This window comes from Rhinoderma darwinii, chromosome 7 (assembly GCF_050947455.1).
Source record: "Rhinoderma darwinii isolate aRhiDar2 chromosome 7, aRhiDar2.hap1, whole genome shotgun sequence".
Lineage (NCBI taxonomy): Eukaryota > Metazoa > Chordata > Amphibia > Anura > Rhinodermatidae > Rhinoderma > Rhinoderma darwinii.
Genome location: NC_134693.1, coordinates 56,420,803 through 56,444,889, shown reverse-complemented (window position 1 = coordinate 56,444,889; position 24,087 = coordinate 56,420,803). Strand labels below are relative to the sequence as shown.

Here is a 24,087-nt window from a genome sequence, read left to right as displayed (position 1 = left end):
CTATGGGGAAAACCAAATACAATTGACATGCTGCGGAATAAAACTCTGCACCGCAGGTCAATTTTGGAGCATTTTGCCGCTCACCATTTACACAGCGTATGGATGAGTCTTGCTGCTACTGTATTATTCTGCAGATTTTCCACAACAAATTCCGGAAGTATGCAGTATTTACGCAACGTGTGAACGGACCACAAACCTACCGCTCGCAGGAGAAAACCGCCTCCGCCTCCCATTGAAATCAATGGTAGGCATTTTCGGACGGTTTTTGGCGAGTTTTGCGGCGCAGTTTCCGCGTCAAAAAACTCCATGTGAACCCAGCCTAAGATACAGTTTCTATGTACACTGAAAACTGGTCTCTGACACGCAGGATCCAACTTCTAACCCTCACAAATCGGCTGAGAGAGATCGATACAGCTTCTATGAATACAAGATACACAAAATTTATATCTTAAAAAGTAAAAACATTTTTTAATAAGTCAATTCAAAAGTTGTTTTAAATCACCTAAAACATTGATTGACTTAAAAAAATAAATTTGATCCAAAAGGTGCACATGGCCTTTAATGCAATTTTGTGATGAACTAGAATGTTTGAAATTGAAAATGTTTGTAACTAGAACTTACAACCAAGCAAAGGCTTTTATAGGTCAAGGTGTGCAAAGTTTGTATACGCCACCCGTCTATATCTCTCCCAAAGTTTGTATACGCCACCCGTCTATATCTGCTTGTGCTCACGAAAACCCTGAAACAGCAGGCATGCAATATCTGACCTTCCCCTGCAAATTTAATGAAAATATATTTTGCACCGACACCCCAAAACAGCTACTGTACTATCCACTGCGAAGACATTTTCAATAATTTACTCTGACTACTGCCTTCGTGAACATCTTTCTTCTTTTTAGCTGCTAAACATTCCATAGCACGAGCTCGTAAGCAGCCGACCCTCCATATCTTAGAAATCAAGTCTAGACTTAGAAATAATGGCTGCAATGTTGCTGTGAAACCGAACACCCTTTGAACAAACCTGGGACCGTGGGGACCTACATTCCCCTCTTCCTAGATGTTCCTTTCAATAGTAATATCTCAGTCCTTAAATGGGCCATTCTCCCCACCCTGTGTGACCCTGTACTATTATGTGAGGCACATGGAAGTTCAAAATTCATCACAGCACGTTCCTCACGTCATCAAATCGAAGGATTTTATTGGCAAAGTATCGATTTGGTGTAGAGACTCGCAATACTACACAAAGTAATGGTATTGAAGTCCAAATTTTATTATCATGACAACCCTAGTCTAGCGTTACGACATTCATTTGCAGGGGAGTGGTTTTTTTGGGGCAAGGTTGTATGTGTTTTTTTTATTAAATCTCTTGTTGTTTTTTTTTATTATTATGGCCTGTCTTTCAAATGGCAGAAAAGACCTTTGGGGGGGGGGGGGGAATATATAAATATATAACAAAAAAATTCCGCTGTATCTGGCTGCACAGGTTTATCACTGTTGGGACAGTGCTGGGTTTAGTTAGACCCAGAAGCAGCTTCCCACTAACTGCATCCTGCGATCATGTGACCAGTCACATGGCCACAAGGACCAATCGAGGCAGTTTATTGGGCGTTGTGTATGTGACAACAGAGAAGACCGTAGCGGTGAAAACTGCTTATCGTCTTCTCTCCAGGGTCCTGGCAGTCTCTGACTCGGGCAGCCAACTGAAACCCCCTCCGTAACTGTACTATGGCGTGGGTTTATGGATCTGGAGCGCCCCCTGTATGTAGCGGGCCGCCGGCAAGCGGTTCATTATTAAACAGACCCCTTATACATAAAACCGCTCCTTAAAAAATAAAAGAAAGGTGTACAGAATTTATACATACCAGGCATGTATGTCTGTGCTCACATTTCTCGACGAAGGCGGGATTCACACGACAGGGTCCCGCCCGAGCGCGAGTGTCGGCCGGTAAAATCGTCCATTTTGCCCGGCCGGTTTGCATAAAGTTTTGCATCCGTTCCGGGCCGGGCAGATCTGGACAGTGACATCAGCGGCAACTCCTGAAGGGGAATCCCCATGTGTTCGGGGATTCCGCTTCAGGAGTTTCCCCTGATGTCACTGCCCAGATATGGACAGAGACATCAAGCGCTCTGTCCAGCAGCGGAATCCACGAAAACACAGGGATTCCGCTCCTTCAAGGAGCTAAATTGGGGCTAGCACATAGCAGAGTGGGGAGATACCTCCCTGCTCTGCTATAGTGGCGTCGCTACAGTAGTAGCAGCAGCAGCTGCTAGCGGTGCCATGGAAGGTGTCGCCGGGCCAGGGCGCTTTTAAAGCAAGCAGGGGAAGGGAGACAGCGCAGTGCTCCCTCCACCTGCTGTACACCCCGGCCCTGCCACACAGTGTACAGCATACAGCCATTCGTCCGAATGGCATCAACTCCTCCTCCTCACATGCACTCTGCGCTGTGAGGAGGAGGAGATAGAGCGCAAGCGACGGAAAACCCGGCCATCACTCGGGACACATTCCGGTGATGGCCGTGTATTACCCGGCCCCACAGACTTCTATGGGAGCCGGGCGGCCGGCTACCCGGCCGAAAATAGAGCATGTCCTATTTTTTGACGGCCGGTTTTCCCGGCCGTCAAAAAATCGGTCGTCTGAATAGCCCCATTAGGGGTCTATTATTCCTAATGCAGCCGGGTGCCGGCCGATTTATGAACGGCCGGCACCCGGCCGGGAAACCCTGTCGTGTGAATGAGGCCTAAGGCCTCATTCACACGACAGGGTCCAAGTGTCGGCCGGGAAAATCGTCCGTTTTTGGCCGATTTTTCCCGGCCGGTTTGCATCCGTTCCGATTCCGTTCCGGGCCGAGTTGCCGTTTTACCGGCCGATTTGGACCCGATTTGCATCCGTTTTTTTCCCTGTCCGTTTTAAAATCGGATGAATTTCATTTACATTTGTTGCCACACACAGCCCTTTGTAGATAATGCCACCCAGCCCCCTGTAGGCGATGCCACCCAGCCCCCTGTAGGCGATGCCACCCAGCCCCCTGTAGGCGATGCCACCAAGCCCCCTGTAGGCGATGCCACCAAGCCCCCTGTAGGCGATGCCACCCTGCCCCCTGTAGGCGATGCCACCCTGCCCCCTGCAGGCGATGCCACCCTGCCCCCTGCAGGCGATGCCACCCTGCCCCCTGCAGGCGATGCCACCCTGCAGGCGATGCCACCCAGCCCCCTGTAGGTTGCACCCATCCCCCCCCCCCTTCCAGGAGAAGTCACTGACTTCAATGTCCATATATGGACAGTGTAGTCACTGACTTCTCCTGGAGAGGAATTCCCTGCCACAGGTCTGGAATTCCGCTTCAGAAGTGAGTGACGTCACTGTGTCCATATATGGACAGTGTAGTCACGCACTTCTCCTGTTGCGGCATCCCCGGCCATAGAGTCGGGGATTCCGCTGCAGAAGTGAGTGACTTCACTGTGTCCATATATGGACAGTGTAGTCACGCACTTCTCCTGTAGCGGCATCCCCGGCCATAGAGTCTGGGATTCCGCTGCAGAAGTGAGTGACATCGCTGTGTCCATATATGGACAGTGTAGTCACTCACTTCTCCTGTAGCAGAATCCCCGGCCATAGAGTCGGGGATTCCGCTGCAGAAGTGAGTGACTTCGCTGTGTCCATATATGGACAGTCTAGTCACGCACTTCTCCTGTAGCGGAATCCCCAATCCCCGGCCGGGGATTGGGGATTCCGACTCCTACAGCGAGCAATAAAAGACCCTCCTCCTCACATGCACTCTGCACTGTGAGGAGGAGGAGAGAGAGTGCGCGAGCGACGGTAGACCCGGCCATCACTCGGGACACATTCCGGTGATGGCCGTGTATTACCCGGCCCCATAGACTTCTATGGGAGCCGGGCACCCGGCCGAAAATAGGGCACGTCCCATTTTTTGACGCCCGGTTTTCCCGGCCATCAAAAAATCGGTCGTGTGAATAGCCCCATTAGGGGTCTATTATTCCTAATGCATCCGGGTGCCGGCCGATTTATGAACGGCCGGCACCCAGCCGGGAAACCCTGTCGTGTGAATCCCGCCTTACCCATCAAAACTGCAGGGATACAAAATCATATGTTTGTTTTTTCCAAATATATCAAAAATTGTACAACAGAAAACAAGATTATTAAGAACAATGTAAACATTTCTTCCAGTAGTTCACACTTTTGACCACCTTTGCATATAACAGTGATTTTTATCTGAAACTTTTTAATACCGCTAGAAAGGTGTAGAGGAGACAAGTTTTATCATACTTACATTGGCGGTCATACTGCAAGCAACACTAGGAAAATTAACTTTGTGCTAATGAGATATGAAGTGTCCGGCTTCTCGCTGTAAACTCTCCCCAACCTACCGTTCTGTTTATATAAAGGGACCTTCCTTTCCTGAACACATTGCCTGAGCAATTCGGTTCCTTCCTAGCTTGCTACTCTCACCTGACACTATACTTTGTTTGGATTTCCTGTGACTGACCGCTACACGTTGATTGTCCTTGCCTGCCGAATGCCCTGACCTCTTGCTAGTTACCCATGACGAACACCTGCCCTGACCATTTGCTCTTCCTGAGCTTGCATATCGTCTGCTGTTTTTTGTACCACGCCTGTTAATGTCGGCGACAAAAAGAAAAACTATTTATTACTTTGCTTTTATGAAATCAAGAAACTTTCTGATATACTTTAATTTAAAAACCTACATGGATTGCAGGCCTTTAGACCCTGTCACATGGACTCGGAAGTTCGGAACTGGCTTTGTGTCTGTCGATGACACGGGTGGAGGGGCTGGCTGCCTGGCTCAATTCATCAGCTAAGCCACCCACCGTCACGTCTGATTTAGAGAACGAGAAGGGGGCTGGCTTAGCTTAAGAATTGAGCCAGGTAGCCATCCCCTTCATCCACACACAGAGAAGAGAGGGGAGCTCCTTCCCCCAAAGCCTCTGTCGACACGTAAGCGCTACAACGGCAGCTCCAAACTTCTGGAGCCACTGAAAATCTGCAATCCGTGCAGGTTTGAAAAGTAAAGTATAGTAGAAAGTTTCTTTATTTAACAAAAGCAAAGCAATAATTTTTCTTTTCGTCGGACAACCCTTTTAAAGGATAAATACGTGGGATCTCCTCATACTCTGCTCACTGGTTTAGCCCCACGTGAAATCCCTTGGTGACACGGTGGATTCACACCATCCTCTGCAGGCCCCGTGACAGTCTACTCAGGTTTATTCTTAGAACTAATTGGAAATGATCGTTCTTGCCAACAATCAGTGCTTAAAGGGAACGTGTCGCTAGAAATTATTATTATTTTTTGAGTTAAACAATTTAGTATTTGAGTGATTACACATTTGTTTTAATTTTTTTTTTTTTCACAAGTCAGAAAATATTATAAATTTAGATTCTAATTTATAACATTTCCATGTGCTGGGCACTAGAGGGAGCAGTTCCCAAAATTGCAGCATCGTCTCTGTGGTTTACGCTTCTGAGACTGGTACGGCTCCTGCTCGCATTCTCTATGGGGATGTATGTGCCGTATTCCATCTCTATGTGTCGTTAATCGACACATACAGAAATGAAAAAAAAAATGGCAGCCCCCATAGAGAAGTAAAAGTAAGAACACCGTAATAATTAGAACGTGACAACACTAATAAATAAATTTTTTGTTTATATTTTATTAAAAGCAATATAATAAAAAAATCAGACACCTTCCCTTTAAGAATTTCTGACTGATGGAAATCTGTTACGTTCATCAAAAATGTAAAATTGGAGAGCCAATAATTGGCCTGATTAGGTACAGAGGGGGATTTAGATGATCAAACTGGTTACAGACCAGGATGTAAAGCTTAGCTTACACATGCAGATTTCAATCCACAACGAGTTAATTTATGATCTAACTAGTCGATCGATGCTCATTTGCAAGCCCTTTTACACGGGCCAATGTAAACTATATGGGGTCAAACAATTGTTAATACGAAAGTTCCATTCCCATACAGTTGGCACCATTATCGGCAGCACATTCCCTGTTTACACGGAGCTGCCGACAGATGTATTTTTAGGCTGCATAAATGATGTGATGCTGATCACTGCCATGTTTACGGCCGGATGAATGAGATACGTCTTTCGCAGGGAAGGTGTAAAGCAGAACGGAAAATGCTTGTATGTGTAAGGCGGTGAAAATAATAACGGTAATGAGTCAATTGAGTCTTCTTGTGGATGGAGCTGCTACCAATGTTTATTAAAACCTTTTTTGTGTATTTTAGAGATTAAAACCGAAATCCTAGATGACTGTAGAAAGGAAGGTGAATGGAAGGTAAGTTCATTTCAGAAAGGCTGCATTGTAGGAGCCGCAAATATTGATTAAGAATAAAAATCCAGGTTTTGCCATTACTGTACATCAGAGTTCTGTCTTTCTTGGGTGCTTTGGATGTGAGTGAAGGATGACTGATCAAGAATTAAATCCAGAATCACACACCGCGTTTTGATGCAGTTATTGTTGGAGTTTTTGGCTCTGTTTTTTTTTAGCCAAAACTAGAAATGGATCCAAAAGGAAGGAAAGGTTTAAAGCAAATACATACTTTTGTGTCCATTCCTGTTTTTGGCTAAAAAAACTCAACCAAAAACTCCATCAAATATCTGTCTGTGTAAACCTGGCCTAATCTGATCGGCGCTGTAATGTAGATAACAACAGTGGTTTTTATTTTGAAAAACGATCATTTTTGAGCAAGTTATGAGCAATTTTAGATTTATGCTAATGAGTTTCTTAATAGACAACTGGGCGTGTTTTTACTTTTTACCAAGTGGGCGTTGTACAGAGGAGTGTATGAGGCTGACCAATCAGTGTCATACACTTCTCATTGTTCCAGCCCGGCTTCTTCCACTGCACAATCACACTGTGCTGTGGATCATGCTGGGCTGGAACAATGACCAAGTTGTCTATTAAGAAACGAATTAGCATAAATCTAAAATTGCTCATAACTTGCTCAAAAATAAAAACCAATGTTATCTACATTCCAGCGCCGATCAGATTATGTAGGAGATGGGGCACTTATAATCTGGTCACAGAGCCTCTTTAAAGGGTTTTTCTAGCCAATAAAAATTGATGGTCTATCCTCAGGATAGGCCATCAATAGCTGATGGGTCTGGGTTCAACTCCTGGGAACCCCACCGGTCAGCTGTTTTGGAGGGGGTGCAGCGCTTGTACGAGCGCTGCACCTCCTTCATTTCTACTTGCTCACTCAATCTTCGACACACATTTAGCAGTTATTCACAGGTATTGCAGCCTTTTCTCCCATTTACTTCAATTCACTAGCGGGACTGGATCAATGGTGAGGGAAACGGAAGCTTAGGTTTCCGTTGAGGGTTTAAACCGACGGAAACCTCAGATGGAACCCCTCAACGGAAGGGCAAAGGTGATGTGAACTTAGATGTGACCGGTAACCGCTCGATCACGCAGGAGCCGCTGTCATTGAACCAGTTCGTGCCGCTGACCTGACCGATACAGGATACACAGCAGCTGTATCTCAAAAAGTAAAAATAATTTTTAATAAAAAGTAATTAGAAAGTTGCACCAAACACACTGCTGGTGCGGGCTCAGCTTCTGCATTAAAGGGAATGTGTTGCCAGAAAAACATGTTTTTTTTTTAAAAATTAAACATTTAGTGTGTGGGTGATTAAACATTGTTCAAATTTTTTTTATTTTTTTCACGAGTCAGGAAATAGTCAGGAAATATTATAAATTAATTCTAATTTATAATACTACCCATTTTTGGTCACTAGATGGAGCTATTCCCAAAATTGCAGCATTGCAACAATGGGTTAAAAGCCCTCGCTCTAGTGAGCTCTCAGCATCCCCCCCTCCTTTTATCCTGGCTAGTGCCGGGATAAACGAGGGGTTTGAACGGTGTAACCTCCTACGCTGTGTGTCGCCATTTTTTGAGCTAACACACAGTGTAGTAGGTTTACATACAGTAGTAAACACACACAAACACGAACATACATTGAAATCTCTTACCTGCTCCTGCCGCCGCGGCTCCCTCCGGCCCGTCCGCTCCGTTTGCTGCCGCTGGTCCAAGTGCACAAATCCGGAAGCCGCGACCGGAAGTAGTAATATTACTGTCCGGCCGCGACTTCCGGTCCACAGGAAAATGGCGCCGGACGGCGCCAATTTCGAATTGGACTGTGTGGGAGCGGCGCATGCGCAGTTCCCACACAGACGCCGTACACTGAAGTCAATGGGACGGGAGCCGTTCGCAGTCCCTATGGGACTGTGGCTGCCGTATTCCATGTCTGTATGTGTCGTTAATCGACACAGACAGAAATGGAACAAAAAATGGCAGCCCCCATAGGGAAGAAAAAGTGTAAAAATAAGAAAAAGTAAAACACAAACACACAAATGAATATAAACGTTTTTAATAAAGCACTAACATCTTTAACATATAAAAAAATAATTTGTGATGACACTGTTCCTTTAAGTAACGACAACGTACTAGTACGTTGGATGTCGTTAAGAGGTTAACCTCAACACAACAACAATATTGTTTGCAGTACATTTTATTTTGTTTTTTATTATTTTATTCTAGGCTGTATAAAAAAAATTGTGGCTGCCAGAAAAAACAACAACTTCATGGCTGCTATAAAATCATAATGAAATGCCGAACTTTTGTTTTCTAGGACTATATGTAGTTTGTATGAACATATAATAAACATACGGGGATACTTGGAGGATAGACAACGTGTTTTTGTGACATTGTTATTCTTCTCTACACAATTGTACAGCATCAGTTTAACTATTCGTAATACAATACATTTAATGAATTAGAAAGATGAGAAGGACTCCACCTATAAAGTCATACAGTTGAACTGTGTCTAATATAATCTCACTTGTTTTACACCATAATGTTATTTTGTATCCCATTTGGACAACTTCATTTCTGACTGTAGGGTCACCCAAAACAAACAGATCAATGGGTGGTAATGCCAGGGGTCCGCTGTAATCTGCGGTGGAATTGCTATGTAAAAAGCTATTCCCATTGCAATCTATAGGCATACATGGTTTACCGTAGATTCAGCGGCCCTTGTGGTCACTGCTATGTAATTATTGTTCTGTACTCCTCTAAAACCAGTTTACACGGTGCTCACACTTTATATTATATGCACTGTTAGAATTTGTTTTCAGCAGAATAATTGTATTTGAGGACGGAGGAGACATGGTGTCTATAGACATGTCTGTTTATGGCTGTAAAAATGTTCCTGCTCATGTAGAAATTGATGTTGGCAGGGTCATCTTTGGAGCCGCAGCCCATATCCTGAAAAAGTTATTTGTGCGCTCACACTGGGGAGTCAAATATTTGTAGGGTCATTTTTCTTCCACGTGTATTAAAATTAACTTAGACACAAATGGCTTATTCTTATTAATAATTTATCAGACTGTTAAATTGTTTGATTTTTCCATTCAGATTTTACTCTTAGACCAGTTTACAACCAAGCTTCTTACAACATGTTGCAAAATGACAGATCTACTCCAGGAGGGTATTACAGGTAAGCACAGGAGAACAAATACCCATGGTGATTGCTGTGAGAATTGTTCAACTCTTTGTTATTGTCAGAAATATTATGCTACGATAAATTCTGGGTAGACCAAATGGTTTAGTACAGCAATAAATATATATACCCTAATGAATAAACAAACAGTCACATTAAAGGGGTTTTCTTGGAATCAAAAATGGTCCACAGGATAGGTAATCTTTTTTTGATCGCTAGGACCCTCACCATTAGTGAGAATGGAGGTTCCGAACCCCCAGATCCTCCTCAGTGCATCACCCGTAGCGAGGAGGAGCTTGTATAGAGTGGTGGTCAAGAATGCTCTTAATGTCTATGAGAATGACGGAAACAGCCATGTTCTCTGCTGTTTCTGTCATTCCCATAGACTTTGAATGAATGGAGCGGCAGCGCACATGCTTTTAACCGCTGATCCATTCAATGTCTCACTGCGGTCGAGGTCTAATATATAGACCAAGTGCCTTACCCATGTTATTGAAGGTCTGACCGCAAAGTATGGAACCCCAAGGGCCTCCTGAGCATTAAAAAGGATGTTGACATTGAATTGCAGAAAAGGGAATAGCATGTGGCTTCTTGGGGCGCAGGATAGGACATGTAAAACTTCTTTTTATAGCGTTTACATCTATTTAAAAAAATAAATAAAAATACACTTTATCTTGTTTACAAGTCTAAGGCTTTGTTCACACCTGCATTCGGCTTTCAGTTCTGCTCAGTCAGAGGAGCAGAACAACGGAACAACCGGAAGCGCTGGTTCTGTTGCACGACGGACACTAGAGACGTAACCCATGAACTTTAATGGGTCCCGTTGGGGTGTTCGTGGTTTTACCGGAAACAATAATGCAGCATGCTGCTCTATTGTTTCCGGTACTCTCGGCCGGATCTGCGGAGCCTCCAACACAGATGTGAATGATGCCTAAGAGTTATGTTCATTCAGGACGGGTTGACTGCGGATTTTCAGTGCAGATTCATTCTCTAGTCTGCTATGGAAAGGTGGTGGAATTTACCCTTACCATTACAAAGGGTCAAATTGGCATCAAAAGTACGTATTTTCAATACGGTTTGCTATGACGGTTTAAGAATTTTTTTTTATTTTTTGTTTCAAACCCAGAAATGGAAAAATCCAAGGCAAAGTAAGACATTTAACTTCATCTGTATTCCATTACTGCAAATTAAATGGGAAGGTGACTGAAATACCCCGTTTTTACTTTATTGACCTTCACGAAACAATAAAGATGAAGTTTAACCCCTTAAGGACGCAGCCTAGTTTGGGCCTTAAGGCTCAGAGCCCATTTTTCAAATCTGACATATTTCACTTTATGTGGTAATAACGTCGGAATGCTTAAACCTATCCAAGCGATTCTGAGATTGTTTTCTCGTGACACTTTGGGCTTCATGTTCGTGGTAAAATTTGGTCGATATATTCAGTCTTTATTTGTGAAAAATTGCAAAATTTAGAGAAAATTTACAAAAAATAGCATTTTTCAGAATTTAAATGCATCTGCTTGAAAAACAGACGGTTATACCACCCAAAATAGTTACTAGTTCACATTTCCCATATGTCTACTTTAGATTGGCATCGTTTTTTGAACATTCTTTTATTTTTCTTGGACGTTACAAGGCTTAGAACATAAACAGCAATTTCTCATATTCTTAAGAAAATTTCAAAAGCCTTTTTTTGAAGGTGCCAGTTCAGTTCTGAAGTGGATTTGAGGGGCCTATGTATTAGAAACCCCCATAAAACACCCCATTTTAAAAACTAGACCCCTCAAAGTATTCAAAACAGCATATAGAAAGTTTTTTAACCCTTCAGGCATTTCACAGGAATTAAAGCAAAGTGGAAATTAAATTTGCAAATTTCAATTTTATTCAATTTTTTTTTAGTAACAGAGAAGGTTTTACCAGAGAAACACTACTAAATATGTATTGTCCAGATTCTGCAGTTTTTAGAAATGTCCCACATGTGGCCCTACTGCGCTCGTGGACTAAAACACAAGCCCTAGAAGCAAAGAAGCACCTAGTGCATTTTGAGGCCTCTTTTTTATTAGAATATATTTTAGGCAGCATGCCAGGTTTGAAGAGGCGTTGAGGTATCAAAACAATGGAAACCCACCAGAAGTGACCCCATTTTGGAAATTACACCCCTCAAGGAATTCATTTATGGTTTTTGTTATCATTTTGACCGCACAGTTTTTTCACAGCACCTATTTGAATTGGGCTGTGAAATGAAAAAAATGATATTTTTTCCAATAAAATGTCATTTTTGATCAAATTTTCTTATTTTCACAGGGAACAACATACCCCATTTTGTTGCCCAATTTGTCCTTAGTGCGGCAATACCCCATTTGTGGTGATAAACTGCCGTTTGGGCCCATGGGAGGGCTCAGAAGGAAAGGAGCGCTATGTGTTTGTTGGAGTCCAGATTTTGCTGGATTGGTTTTCGGGTGCCATGTCGCATTTGCAGAGCCCCAGAGGTATCAAAGCAATGGAAACCCACCAGAAGTGACCCCATTTTGGAAACTACACCCCTCAAGGAATTCATTTATGGTTTTTGTTATCATTTTGACCGCACAGGTTTTTCACAGCACCTATTTGAATTGGGCTGTGAAATGAAAAAAATGATATTTTTTCCAATAAGATGTCATTTTTGATCAAAATTTCTTATTTTCACAAGGAACAACATACCCCATTTTGTTGCCCAATTTGTCCTTAGTGCGGCAATACCCCATTTGTGGTGATAAACTGCCCTTTGGGCCCATGGGAGGGGCTCAGAAGGAAAGGACCACCATTTGGCCTACTGGAGCTTTTCTGGTGCTAAGTCATGTGTGCAGAAGCCCCTGAGGTACCAGTACAGTTGAAACCCCCGAGAAGTGACCCCATTTTAAAAACTACACCCCTTAAGACATTCATCTAGAGGTGTAGTGAGCATTTTGACCCCACAGGTACTGTGTAAAAGATAATGCGCAGCAGATGGTGCAGTGTGAGATTTGCAATTTTATATATGTATATGCCATTTCAGTGTCCAATATAGTGTGCCCAGCATGCGCCACCGGAGATATACACCCCTTAAATTGTAATGTGGGTTCTCCTGGGTACGACAATACCCTACATGTGGCTGTTATCAGCTGCCTGGGCATACGGCAGGGCTCAGAAGGGAAAGATGAGGGGGGTAAGCTGTGCGGAGTGCATCAGGGTAAATTGAAAATCAAGGGATGTATGATACATTTTAAAACAATCTTTTATACAGAGCCCTGGTTTTTCGGGACACGTGTCACATTGGTATATTGTGTTCTTCCTTATCCCCCTCTTATAGCAGACTCTGCACCTCTTTTGACTCTTTCCCTTTCCACCGGTTTGGGGACCTTCTCCTGGAAAGTGTTGCCCTGGTACGATGCGCCCCCCCTTCCTGGTCCCTAAAGATTAGATCTTGAAATTCCAGGAAAGTTCCCCTCTGGCCTGCACATCGACGTAGCACATACGCATTGTACAAAGCCATCTGTATGATGTGCCCGGCCAGCTTCTTATACTACACCGCATGGCGCTGTAGGGCTTCAGGACTTGATTTGACAAGTCCATCCCTCCCATGTACCTATTGTAGTCCAGGATGCAGTCTGGTTTGGGGGTGGCCTTTCCTTCATATATCCTAAACCTGTAGGTATACCCTGATGCACTCTCGCACAGCTTATACATCTTCACGCCATACCTTGCCCTCTTACCTGGCAGGTACTGGCGGAATTGAACCCTCCCTTTAAAATGTACCAGGGACTCATCAATAGAAAAACACTTCTCGGGGGTGTATGCATGGGAAAACCGGACACTGGAACGGTCTAATAGGGGTCTCCGTTTATACAAACGGTCAAAACTGGGGTCATCTCGGAGTGGGCACGGCTCATTATCAGTATAATGTAAGAAGCGAAGTATTGCCTCATTTATTTATTTTTTTAGGTTCCAGTTCATTTCTGAAGTTGCTTTGAGGGGCCCATATATTAGAAACCCCTATCAAACACCCCATTTTAGAAACTAGACCCCTCAAAGTATTCACAACAGCATTTAGAAAGTTTATGAACCCTTTAGGTGTTTCACAGAAATTTAGAGGAAAGTAGAGGTGAAATTTACTCTTTTTATACCATTTTTTTTATAACACAAAAGGATTTATCAGAGAAACGCAACTCAATACTTATTGCCCAGATTCTGCAGTTTAGAGAAATATCCCACATGTTGCCCTCGGGCGGTAATGGACTGAAGCACCGGCCTCCGAAGCAAAGGAGCACCTAGCGGATTTTGAGCCCTCTTTTTTATTAGGCACCATGTCCGGTTTGAAGAGGTCTTGTGGTGCCAAAACATTGGAAACCCCCCAAAAGTGACCCCAATTTGGAAACTAGACCCCTTGAGGAATCCATTGTAGTTTTCATGGGGTGCATGCGGCTTTTTGATCAGTTTTTATTCCATTTTTAGGTGGCGTGGTGACTAATAAACAGCAATTCTACTATTGTTTTTGTATACTTTTTTTTTACAGCGTTCACCGTGCGCTATAAATGATATATTCACTTTATTCTGCGGGGCGATACGATCACGGCGATACCAGATGTTTATAGTTTTTTTTTATGTCTTATGGCGTTTGCACAATAAAATATGTTTTGTAAACAATCATTCACTTTTTGTGTTACCTTATTCTAAGAGCCATAACGTTTTTATTTTTCAATCAATAAAGCCGTGCGAGGACTTATTTTTTGCGTAACGAACTGTATTTTCCATCAGTACCATTTTTAGGTACATGCGACTTTTTGATCTCTTTTTATTCCATTTTTTGGGAGGTGAAGTGACCAAACAATTGTGATTGTGGTACGGTTTATTAATATTTTTTTTTACGGCGTTCACCGTGCGGGATAAATAACAAAATAATTTTGTAGTTCAGGCCGTTACGGACGCGGCGATAGCAATTATGTATAGTTTATTTGTTTGTTTATATATTTTTATTAATAATAAAGGCCTGATAAGGGAAAAAGTGGGATTTTTACTTTTATTACTTTTAAAACTTTTATTTTCTTATTTTTACACATCTTTTTTTAACTTTTTTTTTACTTTATTACTTTGTCCCACTAGGGGACATGAGGGCAGGAGGCCCTGATCGCTATTCTAATACACTGCACTACATGCGTAGTGCAGTGTATTAGAACTGTCAGCTACTCACTGACAGCAAGCATAGTGGGTCCGGACGTTGTCAGGACCCACTAGGCTTCCGTCTATGGCATAGCCGGACGCCATTGTTTGGTGTCCGGTTGCCATAGTCACCATCGCCGGCCGCTATCGCGTAGCAGGCCGGCGATGGCAGCTTAACCCCTAAAAAGCCGCGATCTCTATAGAACGCGGCTTTTAAGGGGTTAATCAGCGGGGACACAGCGATCGGTCCCCGCTGTAGGAGCTGTGACAGCTGCTGAACAAGACAGCAGCGTCACAGCTCCTGTATGTGTCGGGAGGACGGCCGAAACGGCCGTTACTCCCGTGACGTACTATTACGTCATGGAGCGCGAACGATACAGCTGCCATGACGTAATAGTACGTCAAGGAGCGGGAAGGGGTTAATGCCTTTGATTTTTCCATTTCGGAGTTCTATGTTGTTGGTATAGGGCTCCATAGCAAGTAGCAGAGACTTGGTTTGTTGCGGGTAGATTAACGTTGTATTTGTACATTTGGAACATTTGTCTATTGTGCTTCGTAAAAATAAAGGAAAGTAATTTCTTTCTTTTTTATCTAGTTGTGGAAGACATCTATAAGAACAGACAACCGGTTACAGACTTAAAAGCTATATACTTCATATCTCCAAATGAAAGGGTTTGTATTGACTCATCTTGAAAGCCTTGTCTTATATTGAATGTGTCTTGATTTTAATGTATGTCCTGCATGTTTACAATGCAGGACGTTCAAGGATCTAGATTTTCACTCCAGTGTAGGATGTAACAATAAAAGCATTGATGGAGCTTTCTAGGGCTAATAATGTGACAAGTGCCCAGCACTAAAGTCAATCGCACATGGCCTTTGTCTTCATCCAGATCCGTCAGTTGGCCTTCAATTCAGGGGAGATCTTGAGCGCTTCCAACTATTGGGAGAACTAGATATCTTTCTTACATGCTAAAGATGTTACGAATTAACCCTTCAATTATTTTATAGAAGGTACTGCTGGACCTTTCATATAGGGTCCAGGGGCAGGTAGGACTGACATCTACCTTTACGCTAAATACAGTGTATACAAATGCCTACAAGGCAATCCAGCAGAGCTTTCAAAAGAAAGACTGTCGCGAGGGGAACCAGAGTATTCAGTTACATGGAAACGTGATATTGAATGTTAGAGCCTGTTCACATCAGTGTTCAGTCTTTATGTTGCTCTTCTCTGTCAGATGGGCAGAACAGTGCAAATACCGGAAGCGGCGGTTTCTTTATATGACGGGCATCTGACAGTATCCATTGACTTTATTGGGTTCCGTTGGGTTTCCGTAATGGTCTCTGTGGTTTTACCGAAAGCAATAGCGTAGCATGCTGCAATATCGTTTCCAGTATTTTCTCCCAGATCTGTGACCGAGGCCTCTAACGGAGTTTCCAATGCAGATGTGAACAGGCCCCAAATCAACCCTTTACTAGAATTATTTTTTTTCACAAAAAGGAGTTATTGATGAAAGAATTTCTTTTAGATCTACTATTATACAGTTCATTGTTGAGGAATTATAATCCTTACCCATTAAAATGGTCAGACACCTTAGGCCCCATGCTCAAGACCGTAAAAAATCTCCGCAATTATGGACCCATTCAGTTCTATTGGCTGCGGATACCTTTCCTATCGCTACGGAAAGGGGTCCGTGTTGTAGAACTGTGCCGGGAATTATGGAGCATGTCCTATTTTTTGTATTTTACAGGCCGTGCTACTTTGTAAGGGGGCACGGCCCAAAATTGCAGACTGCGGCTCGCAGCAGGCCTTAGTCTTTACACATGTGTTTATGTTGTCATTAGATCTATGGGCACAAATAGAAAGGACTGGGAATGTGACGGATTATGGTTCAATCCTTTAAGGCCTCATGCACACGGCCGTGCCTGTAATCACGTCCCATGATTGCGGGCACGGCCGGCCGCCGCAGCTCGTGTTTTCGGCTCGTTCTCCCATACAAAGTATGGGAGCACGGCCCGTAAAATACAAAACATCGGACATGCTCGATAATTCCCGGTACAGTTCTACGCCACGGACACCTATCTATAGCGATACGGAAAAGTGTCCACGGCCAATAGAACTGAATGGGTCCGTAATTGCGGACCGTGTTACGGTCCGCAATTACGGAGATTTTGCATGGGGCCTAACTTTGATCCTAGTTGACACCTGTTATGTAATGTCATATGTAGTGGCGTCCTGTATAGTTTGTCAGCTTGTTGATTTTGTGTCCAGCTATTCCTCGGGACCTGCCGACTTTTAAATATGAGTCAGGTTCTCTCTCTCCAAAACACAGGAAGAACATTTTGGTGTTGTAACTTCTTCAGTACTTGCTACAAGAGCATTGCTAAACTTGGTTGTGTAAATCTGTTCTAATACGTATTGAGGTTTTGAGAAGTTAAATGGGTTTTCCGAGTTATTAAAAAAAAAAAAAAGAAAAAACAACAGAGAAAGTTATTGATAAAAAGTGACCATTACTTGTAAAAAAAACAAAAAACACCTTTTGCCAGATTTTACTTACCACATTGTTTGCCTTTTGTTTACATCCTTAGGGTATGTTCACACGTCAAGGGAAAACAGCTCCTGATTTTCAGACGTTTTTTAAGCCACTCGTGATTTTCGCAGCGTTTTTTACGGCCGTTTTTGGAGCTTTTTTCAATAGTCTATGAAAAAGGGCTTCAAAAAATGTCCCAAGAAGTGACCTGCACTTTTTTTCGCGGTGGTTTTTTTATGCGGTCGTTTTTAAAAACGGCTCGTCGGAACAGAACGCCGTTTTTTTCCATTGAAATCAATGGGCAGATGATTGTAGGCACTCTGCTTCCGATTTTTCGGCCATTTTTCTGGCGTTTATGGCCCAAAAAATGTCCGAAAACACTCTGTGTGAACATACCCTTAGACGTCTCTTGTTGGGCGTTTCATAACATGCTCTAACTATATTTCCCATGAGTCTTTGCAAACTGCAGACCACAGTGTAGCTCCTCCCTCTGTCTTTTCTTCTGCTCTGTAATGCCCCATGCACACGACCGTAAAATCGCCCGTAATTTCAGTCCCATTCATTTCTATGGCCGACTGACACCTTCCCGTATGTCTACGGGAGGGTGTCTGTGCCGTAGAAACCTGCCGAAAAAATAGGACATGACCTATTTTTTTATTTTTTTTTATGGATCGTGCTCCTATACTTAATAATGGGCGCACGGCTCATAAAACCGGCCAGCCGTGCCCGTATTTACTGGTCGTAATTACGGGCGCGGTCGTGTGCATGAAGCCTAACTAACTTCTAAGATGAAGCTATGTCTGCTGCTCCCCGACCCCTCTGGTACTTCTCCCGATGCCCAGACACCATCATTGTATCCCATGGTGTTCTGCTACCTTTGATATACAGCAGTGCAGAGCTACGGCGCATACGTAGAAGTGAAAGAACAGCAGGGACCACGCATGCGCCTTCCTGGCTGTATAACTGAACAGCCCATACACGACACGTCACTAGTGACGTGCCGTATACCAGGCAGATACTTTTAACAGTTTGACAACGTGATCGATATACGGCTCGTAAACAGAGGGGGCAAAGAGAGTGACGTCACCAGTCATGTGCCTCATGGCCGCATCGGGAAACGGGTCCAATTTATGTTATCACATTCAGAGGTTAGAAACACTGACACATAAGTGTTAACTCGGAATACCCCTTTAATGGCTCAAGATGGTAAACTATAAAATGAAAGCAAAACCCAAATGGCATATTCTTTGTATAACTCTGTTGCATGTCAGAAAAAGTAAAGGGATAAATGCAACAGTAGATACTGTAATATGTAAAGGTCATTGTCCCAGTCTAGATATCTATCATAGAATTCTACATCAACGTAGAGCACCATGCTTTATTGCAATAAAGATATTATTTACCTTTAGCTTTTTATAATAAACTAATAGAGGGGGCTTTACTGATACGTCTCCATTCCCGCAATCTGGCACCTAGGTTCCATGCTTCTACCCAAGGATCATATATTAGTCTCTGTTCACATCCTCTTTTCAGCTTCCGTATGTAACAGAAGCCACAACGTTGTGACCTATCTGTTGTACGATGGACGCGGGCGGCCCAACAGGCCCCATTGATTTATAATGAGGTCCGTCGGGTTCCCCTGAGGTTTCCGCTCCAAGCACGAATCTAGGGAATCTGCATCAAAGCCACTGATGCAGATGTGAACGTAGCCTTATACTGTACTTTAGCAGCTACTGATTTGTAGAAGTGATTTTTTTTTTCCACCTATAATGTTTCAATGACATCTACTCTGCCCGGTACAAATAAAACTTCCTTTATTAATCGTTTATATTTGTCTGGCTTATTTCAGTCTGTAGACTATGTTGTGAATGACTTCAAGTCCAAATCTTCCTGCAAGTATAAAGCTGCCTACATCTACTTCAGTGACGGTAAGTATAGAGCCGCTGGTTGGTCTGGAGAATATTGTTTTCAATATGTTCTCTCGTTCATTAATTGATCGAAGGCGCTTCTACCTGAATGTAACATTGTTCCTACTTGAATCATTGCTGACTTCTAGTATATCTCTGGGGAGTAATAAAAACCATTGCTCTCTATTGTATAGGAAATGTTTATCAAGGCAGGCTGATCTCAAGGAGCTGGACTTCGACCAATCACATTTACTGTTGTTCAGCATTTATAGGCAGATGTTAAGGGGTATTGTCCTTTCAACCAATAAAGGTTATTCATTGTATAATGAGAAGTTCTGTAATTCTCTAATATACTTTCTGTATCGATTCCTCCCAGTTTTCAAGATCCCTGCTTGCAGTCATTCAATAGAAACTTTCACTGCTTATTTGCAGTGAATAAAAAATCTGTTCAGGTCATGTGATGGACACACAGGGGCAGGCCTATTTATAGTTATCAGGGCTGTGTCTTCTAATGAGCCGAGTACCTGTGTATCCGTCACATGACCAGGATGGGCTAATCTTACAGCCTGTTCAGTTATTAATCCCTTAATGACCAGGCCTGTTTGGGCCTTAAAGAGGCTCTGTCACCACATTATAAGTGGCCTATCTCTTATATAAGGAGATGGGCGCTGTAATGTAGGTGACAGTAATGCTTTTTATTTAAAAAAATGATCTATTTTCACAACGTTAGGAGCGATTTTGGTTTATGCTAATGCGTTGCTTAATGCCCAAGTGGGCGTTGTACAGAGGAATGTATGACGCTGACCAATCGGCATCATGCACTCCTCTCCATTCATTTACACAGCAGAATCGCGTTCTTACTAGAACATGATCTGCAGCCACATACACAGCGATTCTGCTTGATTAACGTTAATCCAGTGTCCTGATAATGAATACACATGATCATCCAGCCTGGACGTCATGTGTATTCAGAATCCTGACACTTCTGAATCTTTTCTCTGAGATTTCAGCAACGGAAACGAAATCTCGCGAGATTACGGAGGTAAACGAGATTTCGTTTCCCTTGCTGTAAATCTCACAGAAAAGATTCAGAAGTGTCAGGATTCTGAATACACATGACTGTCCAGGCTGGATGGTCATGTGTATTCATTATCAGGACACTGGATTAACGTTAATCAAGCAGAATCGCTGTGTATGTGGCTGCAGATCATGTTCTAGTAAGAACGCGATTCTGCTGTGTAAATGAATAGAGAGGAGTGAATGATGCCGATTGGTCAGAGTCATACACTCCTCTGTACAACGCCCACTTGGTCGAAAGTAAAAATACGCACACTTGGGCATTAAGCAACTCATTAGCATAAACCAAAATCGCTCCTAACGTTGTGAAAATAGATCGTTTTTTAAATAAAAAGCACTGCTGTCACCTACATTATAGCGCCCATCTCCTTATGTAGGAGACAGGGCACTTATAATGTGGTGACAGAGTCTCTTTAAGGCCAGCTAATTTGTTGTCCCATTTGCCTCTGCATTTCAGCAGCCATAACTTTTTATTTTTTTTATTGTCGTGGAGAAATTGTGTTTTTCTTGGGCGCAGTTGGGGGTAACTATAAATTACTTAAAATCTCAGAAAAGGCCATACTAAGGCCCCATGCACACGACGGTAAAAACAACCATTACGGCCAGTATTTACGGGCCCATAGACTTCTATTGGCCACGGGTATCTTCCCGTTTGCTTAGGGGAAGGTGCTCGTGCCGTTGAAAAATATAGAACATGTCCTATTTCAGGCCGTAATTACGGAACGAGCAGGCCCATAGAAGTCTATGGGGCTTCCGTAATTACGGGTGGCTACGTGTGTGCACCCGTAATTACGGGAGCGTTGCTAGGCAACGTCAAGGGATAGTCACTGTCCAGGGTGCTGAAAGAGTTAAACGATGAGTGCTGGATAGAGAGAAGGGGCTGCACTGATCGGCAGTAACTCTTTCAACACCCTGGACAGTGACAACCGCTGGACAGTTTCCTTCAAAAATCTGCAACAAAAAAAGTTAATACTTACCCAGAACCCAGTTAACTTTCCCTGCTTCTTCCTCCAGTCCGGCCTCCTGGGATAACGTTTCATCCCGTGTGACCGCTGCAGCCAATCACAGGCTGCAGCGGTCGCATGGACTGCCGCGTCATCCAGGGATGTCGGACTGGATGTCAAAAGAGGGACGCGTCACCAAGACAACGGCCGGGGTACGTATGAACTTTTTCTTTCTATCGCTGCATTCCGCTGCGAAAACTCTGCCTGAAATGGCTGCCCCTTCTCTCTATCCAGCACTGATAGAGAGAAGAGGCAGGCGATCAGTGCTGGATAGAGAGAAGAGGCAGGCGATCAGTGCTGGATAGAGAGAAGAGGCAGGCGATCAGTGCTGGATAGAGAGAAGAGGCTGGCGATCAGTGCTGGATCGAGCGAAGAGGCTGGCGATCAGTGCTGGATCGAGCGAAGAGGCTGGCGATCAGTGCTGGATCGAGCGAAGAGGCTGGCGATCAGTGCTGGATCGAGCGAAGAGGCTGGCGATCAGTGCTGGATCGAGCGAAGAGGCTGGCGATCAGTGCTGGATCGAGCGAAGAGGCTGGCGATCAGTGCTGGATCGAGCGAAGAGGCTGGCGATCAGTGCTGGATCGAGCGAAGAGGCTGGCGATCAGTGCTGGATCGAGCGAAGAGGCTGGCGATCAGTGCTGGATCGAGCGAAGAGGCTGGCGATCAGTGCTGGATCGAGCGAAGAGGCTGGCGATCAGTGCTGGATCGAGCGAAGAGGCTGGCGATCAGTGCTGGATCGAGCGAAGAGGCTGGCGATCAGTGCTGGATCGAGCGAAGAGGCTGGCGATCAGTGCTGGATCGAGCGAAGAGGCTGGCGATCAGTGCTGGATCGAGCGAAGAGGCTGGCGATCAGTGCTGGATACAGAGAAGGGGCTGCCGATTTAGTGCAGCGCAATATAGCAGAGAAAACGGGTCCGTAAATACGGGTGGAGTACGGGTCACAAAGGACCCGTATTTACGGGAGGGAAAAAATACGGTTGTGTGCATGGGGCCTAACTGATACAAGGAAAAGTTCCCTGCTGGATGCAGACATTATATGTAGTTGGTTGTGAGCTTGCGTGTTTGGCCCAAAATATCAACGAATATCTCATGTTTATAATTTTTACAGGACCCGGTCTTGGCCTTGTGATATTGGGAGAGAATGAGGTGTTAGTACTTAATGGGTTGTAATGAGAAGGTGCTGGGCAGCACTTCTGACCTAATAGTATGGGCGTGACCAATGGGCTATAAGCCAGCATAGTGCACTACACGTAACCATGTGACTGGTGCCTTTATAGAAGCCTTATCTGTGTGCAATTATAATACTAAGCAGCCACCCCCTCATGGATGATGGGCGCGGGAGTGGCTGCTTATCAGTATTTTGCTTCTGGGCGACCTTCTTTTTTTTTTTTTGTATAGCATTGCGGCTTGTCTGCATGCTGAACTGTTATTAAATCCTGCTCTTGTATTATTGAGTATGGCCCTTTTCTGTGATTTTAATAAATTGAAACCTATTTTTTATGATTTGTTTGTAGTACCTAGAAATTACTGTGTAGCTTATATAATTTTTTTGGGGGGTGGGATATAGTAAAAAACTGTTTTATTTTTTAATTAATTCTTCAGGTTATTACTGTATGTGTGGGTTACGGTGTGTAGGTTTTTTGTTTTTATGTAATATATTTTTTACTATTTTATTTTTTCTGTCTTTTTTTTGTTTTGTTTTTTTTAATAAAATGTTTTCATCCCATTGAAAGATTTCTATTTTACGTATTTATTTTATACTTCTAATGTATTAGCCTTCTCCTGTATGCAAGTACATTATCCTCTGTCACTAAGACACGGGTTGCTGTTCTGTGAGCTAGTACATTTTCCATCATTTATCTTCACAATCTTTGTTTTTCAGTATGTCCGGACAGTCTTTTCGACAAGCTGAAATTATGTCAGGCCAAAACAATAAAAAGGTGCAAGGAGGTCAATATTTCTTTTTTCCCTAAAGAGTCTCAGGTAACTCCTACAAATAAGCCTAATTCTATATTTTCATACGTTGTACCGGTCAGTTGCTTAGATTGAGTTTTGTTTTTTTCTCTGCAGGTGTTTCTGTTAAATGTCCCTGAAGCTTTTCATCTGCTGTACAGTCCAGATAAGTCTGTGGATAAAGAATCTGCAATGCAATCCATTGCTCAGCAGATAGTAACGCTCTGTGCTACTCTAGACGAGAACCCCGGTGTCCGCTACAAGAGGTAACTTTCCAGAAACCCTTCACGCCACTGATCATTTTTAAAAATGAATACTGAGCATGCCTCGTTCTATAGTATTAACATTCTGTAAAGTAATTGGTTCATCCATCTGTGCAGAGAACCCCTGGATAATGCTGAAGATTTGGCCAACTTGGTGGAAGAAAAGCTTGTCCAGTATTACAAGACTGATGAACGAAATCAGTGTAAGGTAATATAAATAACATTTAATGTCATACTACGTAGCGTTCTGCCATTTCTAATAGTCTCTTTTTTTATTCTTAGGCCTCATGCACTCGGCCGTTCCCATAATCGCTGCCCGTAATTACGGGCACAGATGGCCGCGGACAACCACCCGCTTTTTTGGCCCGTGCTCCCATACAAAGTATGGGAGCACGGTCCCTAAAAAGCAAAAGGTAGGACATGCCCTAACTTTTGCGGCGGCTTTCTACGGCCCAGACACCTTCCTATAAATAAACGGGAAGGTGTCCGTGGACAATAGAAGTGAATGGGTCTGTAATTACGGACTATTTCACAGTCGTGTGTCTAATCTCATGGAGACAAGTGCATACTAATATCGATTCACAATTTAATATGTCCACGTAATATGGAAGGAAATCTATAGGCAAA

General features: G+C 43.4%; 1 protein-coding gene across 5 annotated transcripts in view; it reads left to right on the top strand.

Moving 5' to 3' along the window:
* The window catches only part of STXBP3 (syntaxin binding protein 3), a 53,553-nt gene that overhangs the window by 5,215 nt on the left and 24,251 nt on the right, over positions 1 to 24,087 (top strand). For all 5 annotated transcript variants that reach the window (XM_075833409.1, XM_075833410.1, XM_075833414.1 and 2 more), the window contains 7 exons: positions 6,274 to 6,323; positions 9,469 to 9,550; positions 15,324 to 15,400; positions 19,106 to 19,184; positions 23,127 to 23,227; positions 23,315 to 23,463; positions 23,578 to 23,668. In XM_075833409.1, the coding sequence (XP_075689524.1) occupies positions 6,274 to 6,323; positions 9,469 to 9,550; positions 15,324 to 15,400; positions 19,106 to 19,184; positions 23,127 to 23,227; positions 23,315 to 23,463; positions 23,578 to 23,668 (629 nt within the window). The remainder of the gene's footprint in view (positions 1 to 6,273; positions 6,324 to 9,468; positions 9,551 to 15,323; positions 15,401 to 19,105; positions 19,185 to 23,126; positions 23,228 to 23,314; positions 23,464 to 23,577; positions 23,669 to 24,087) is intronic.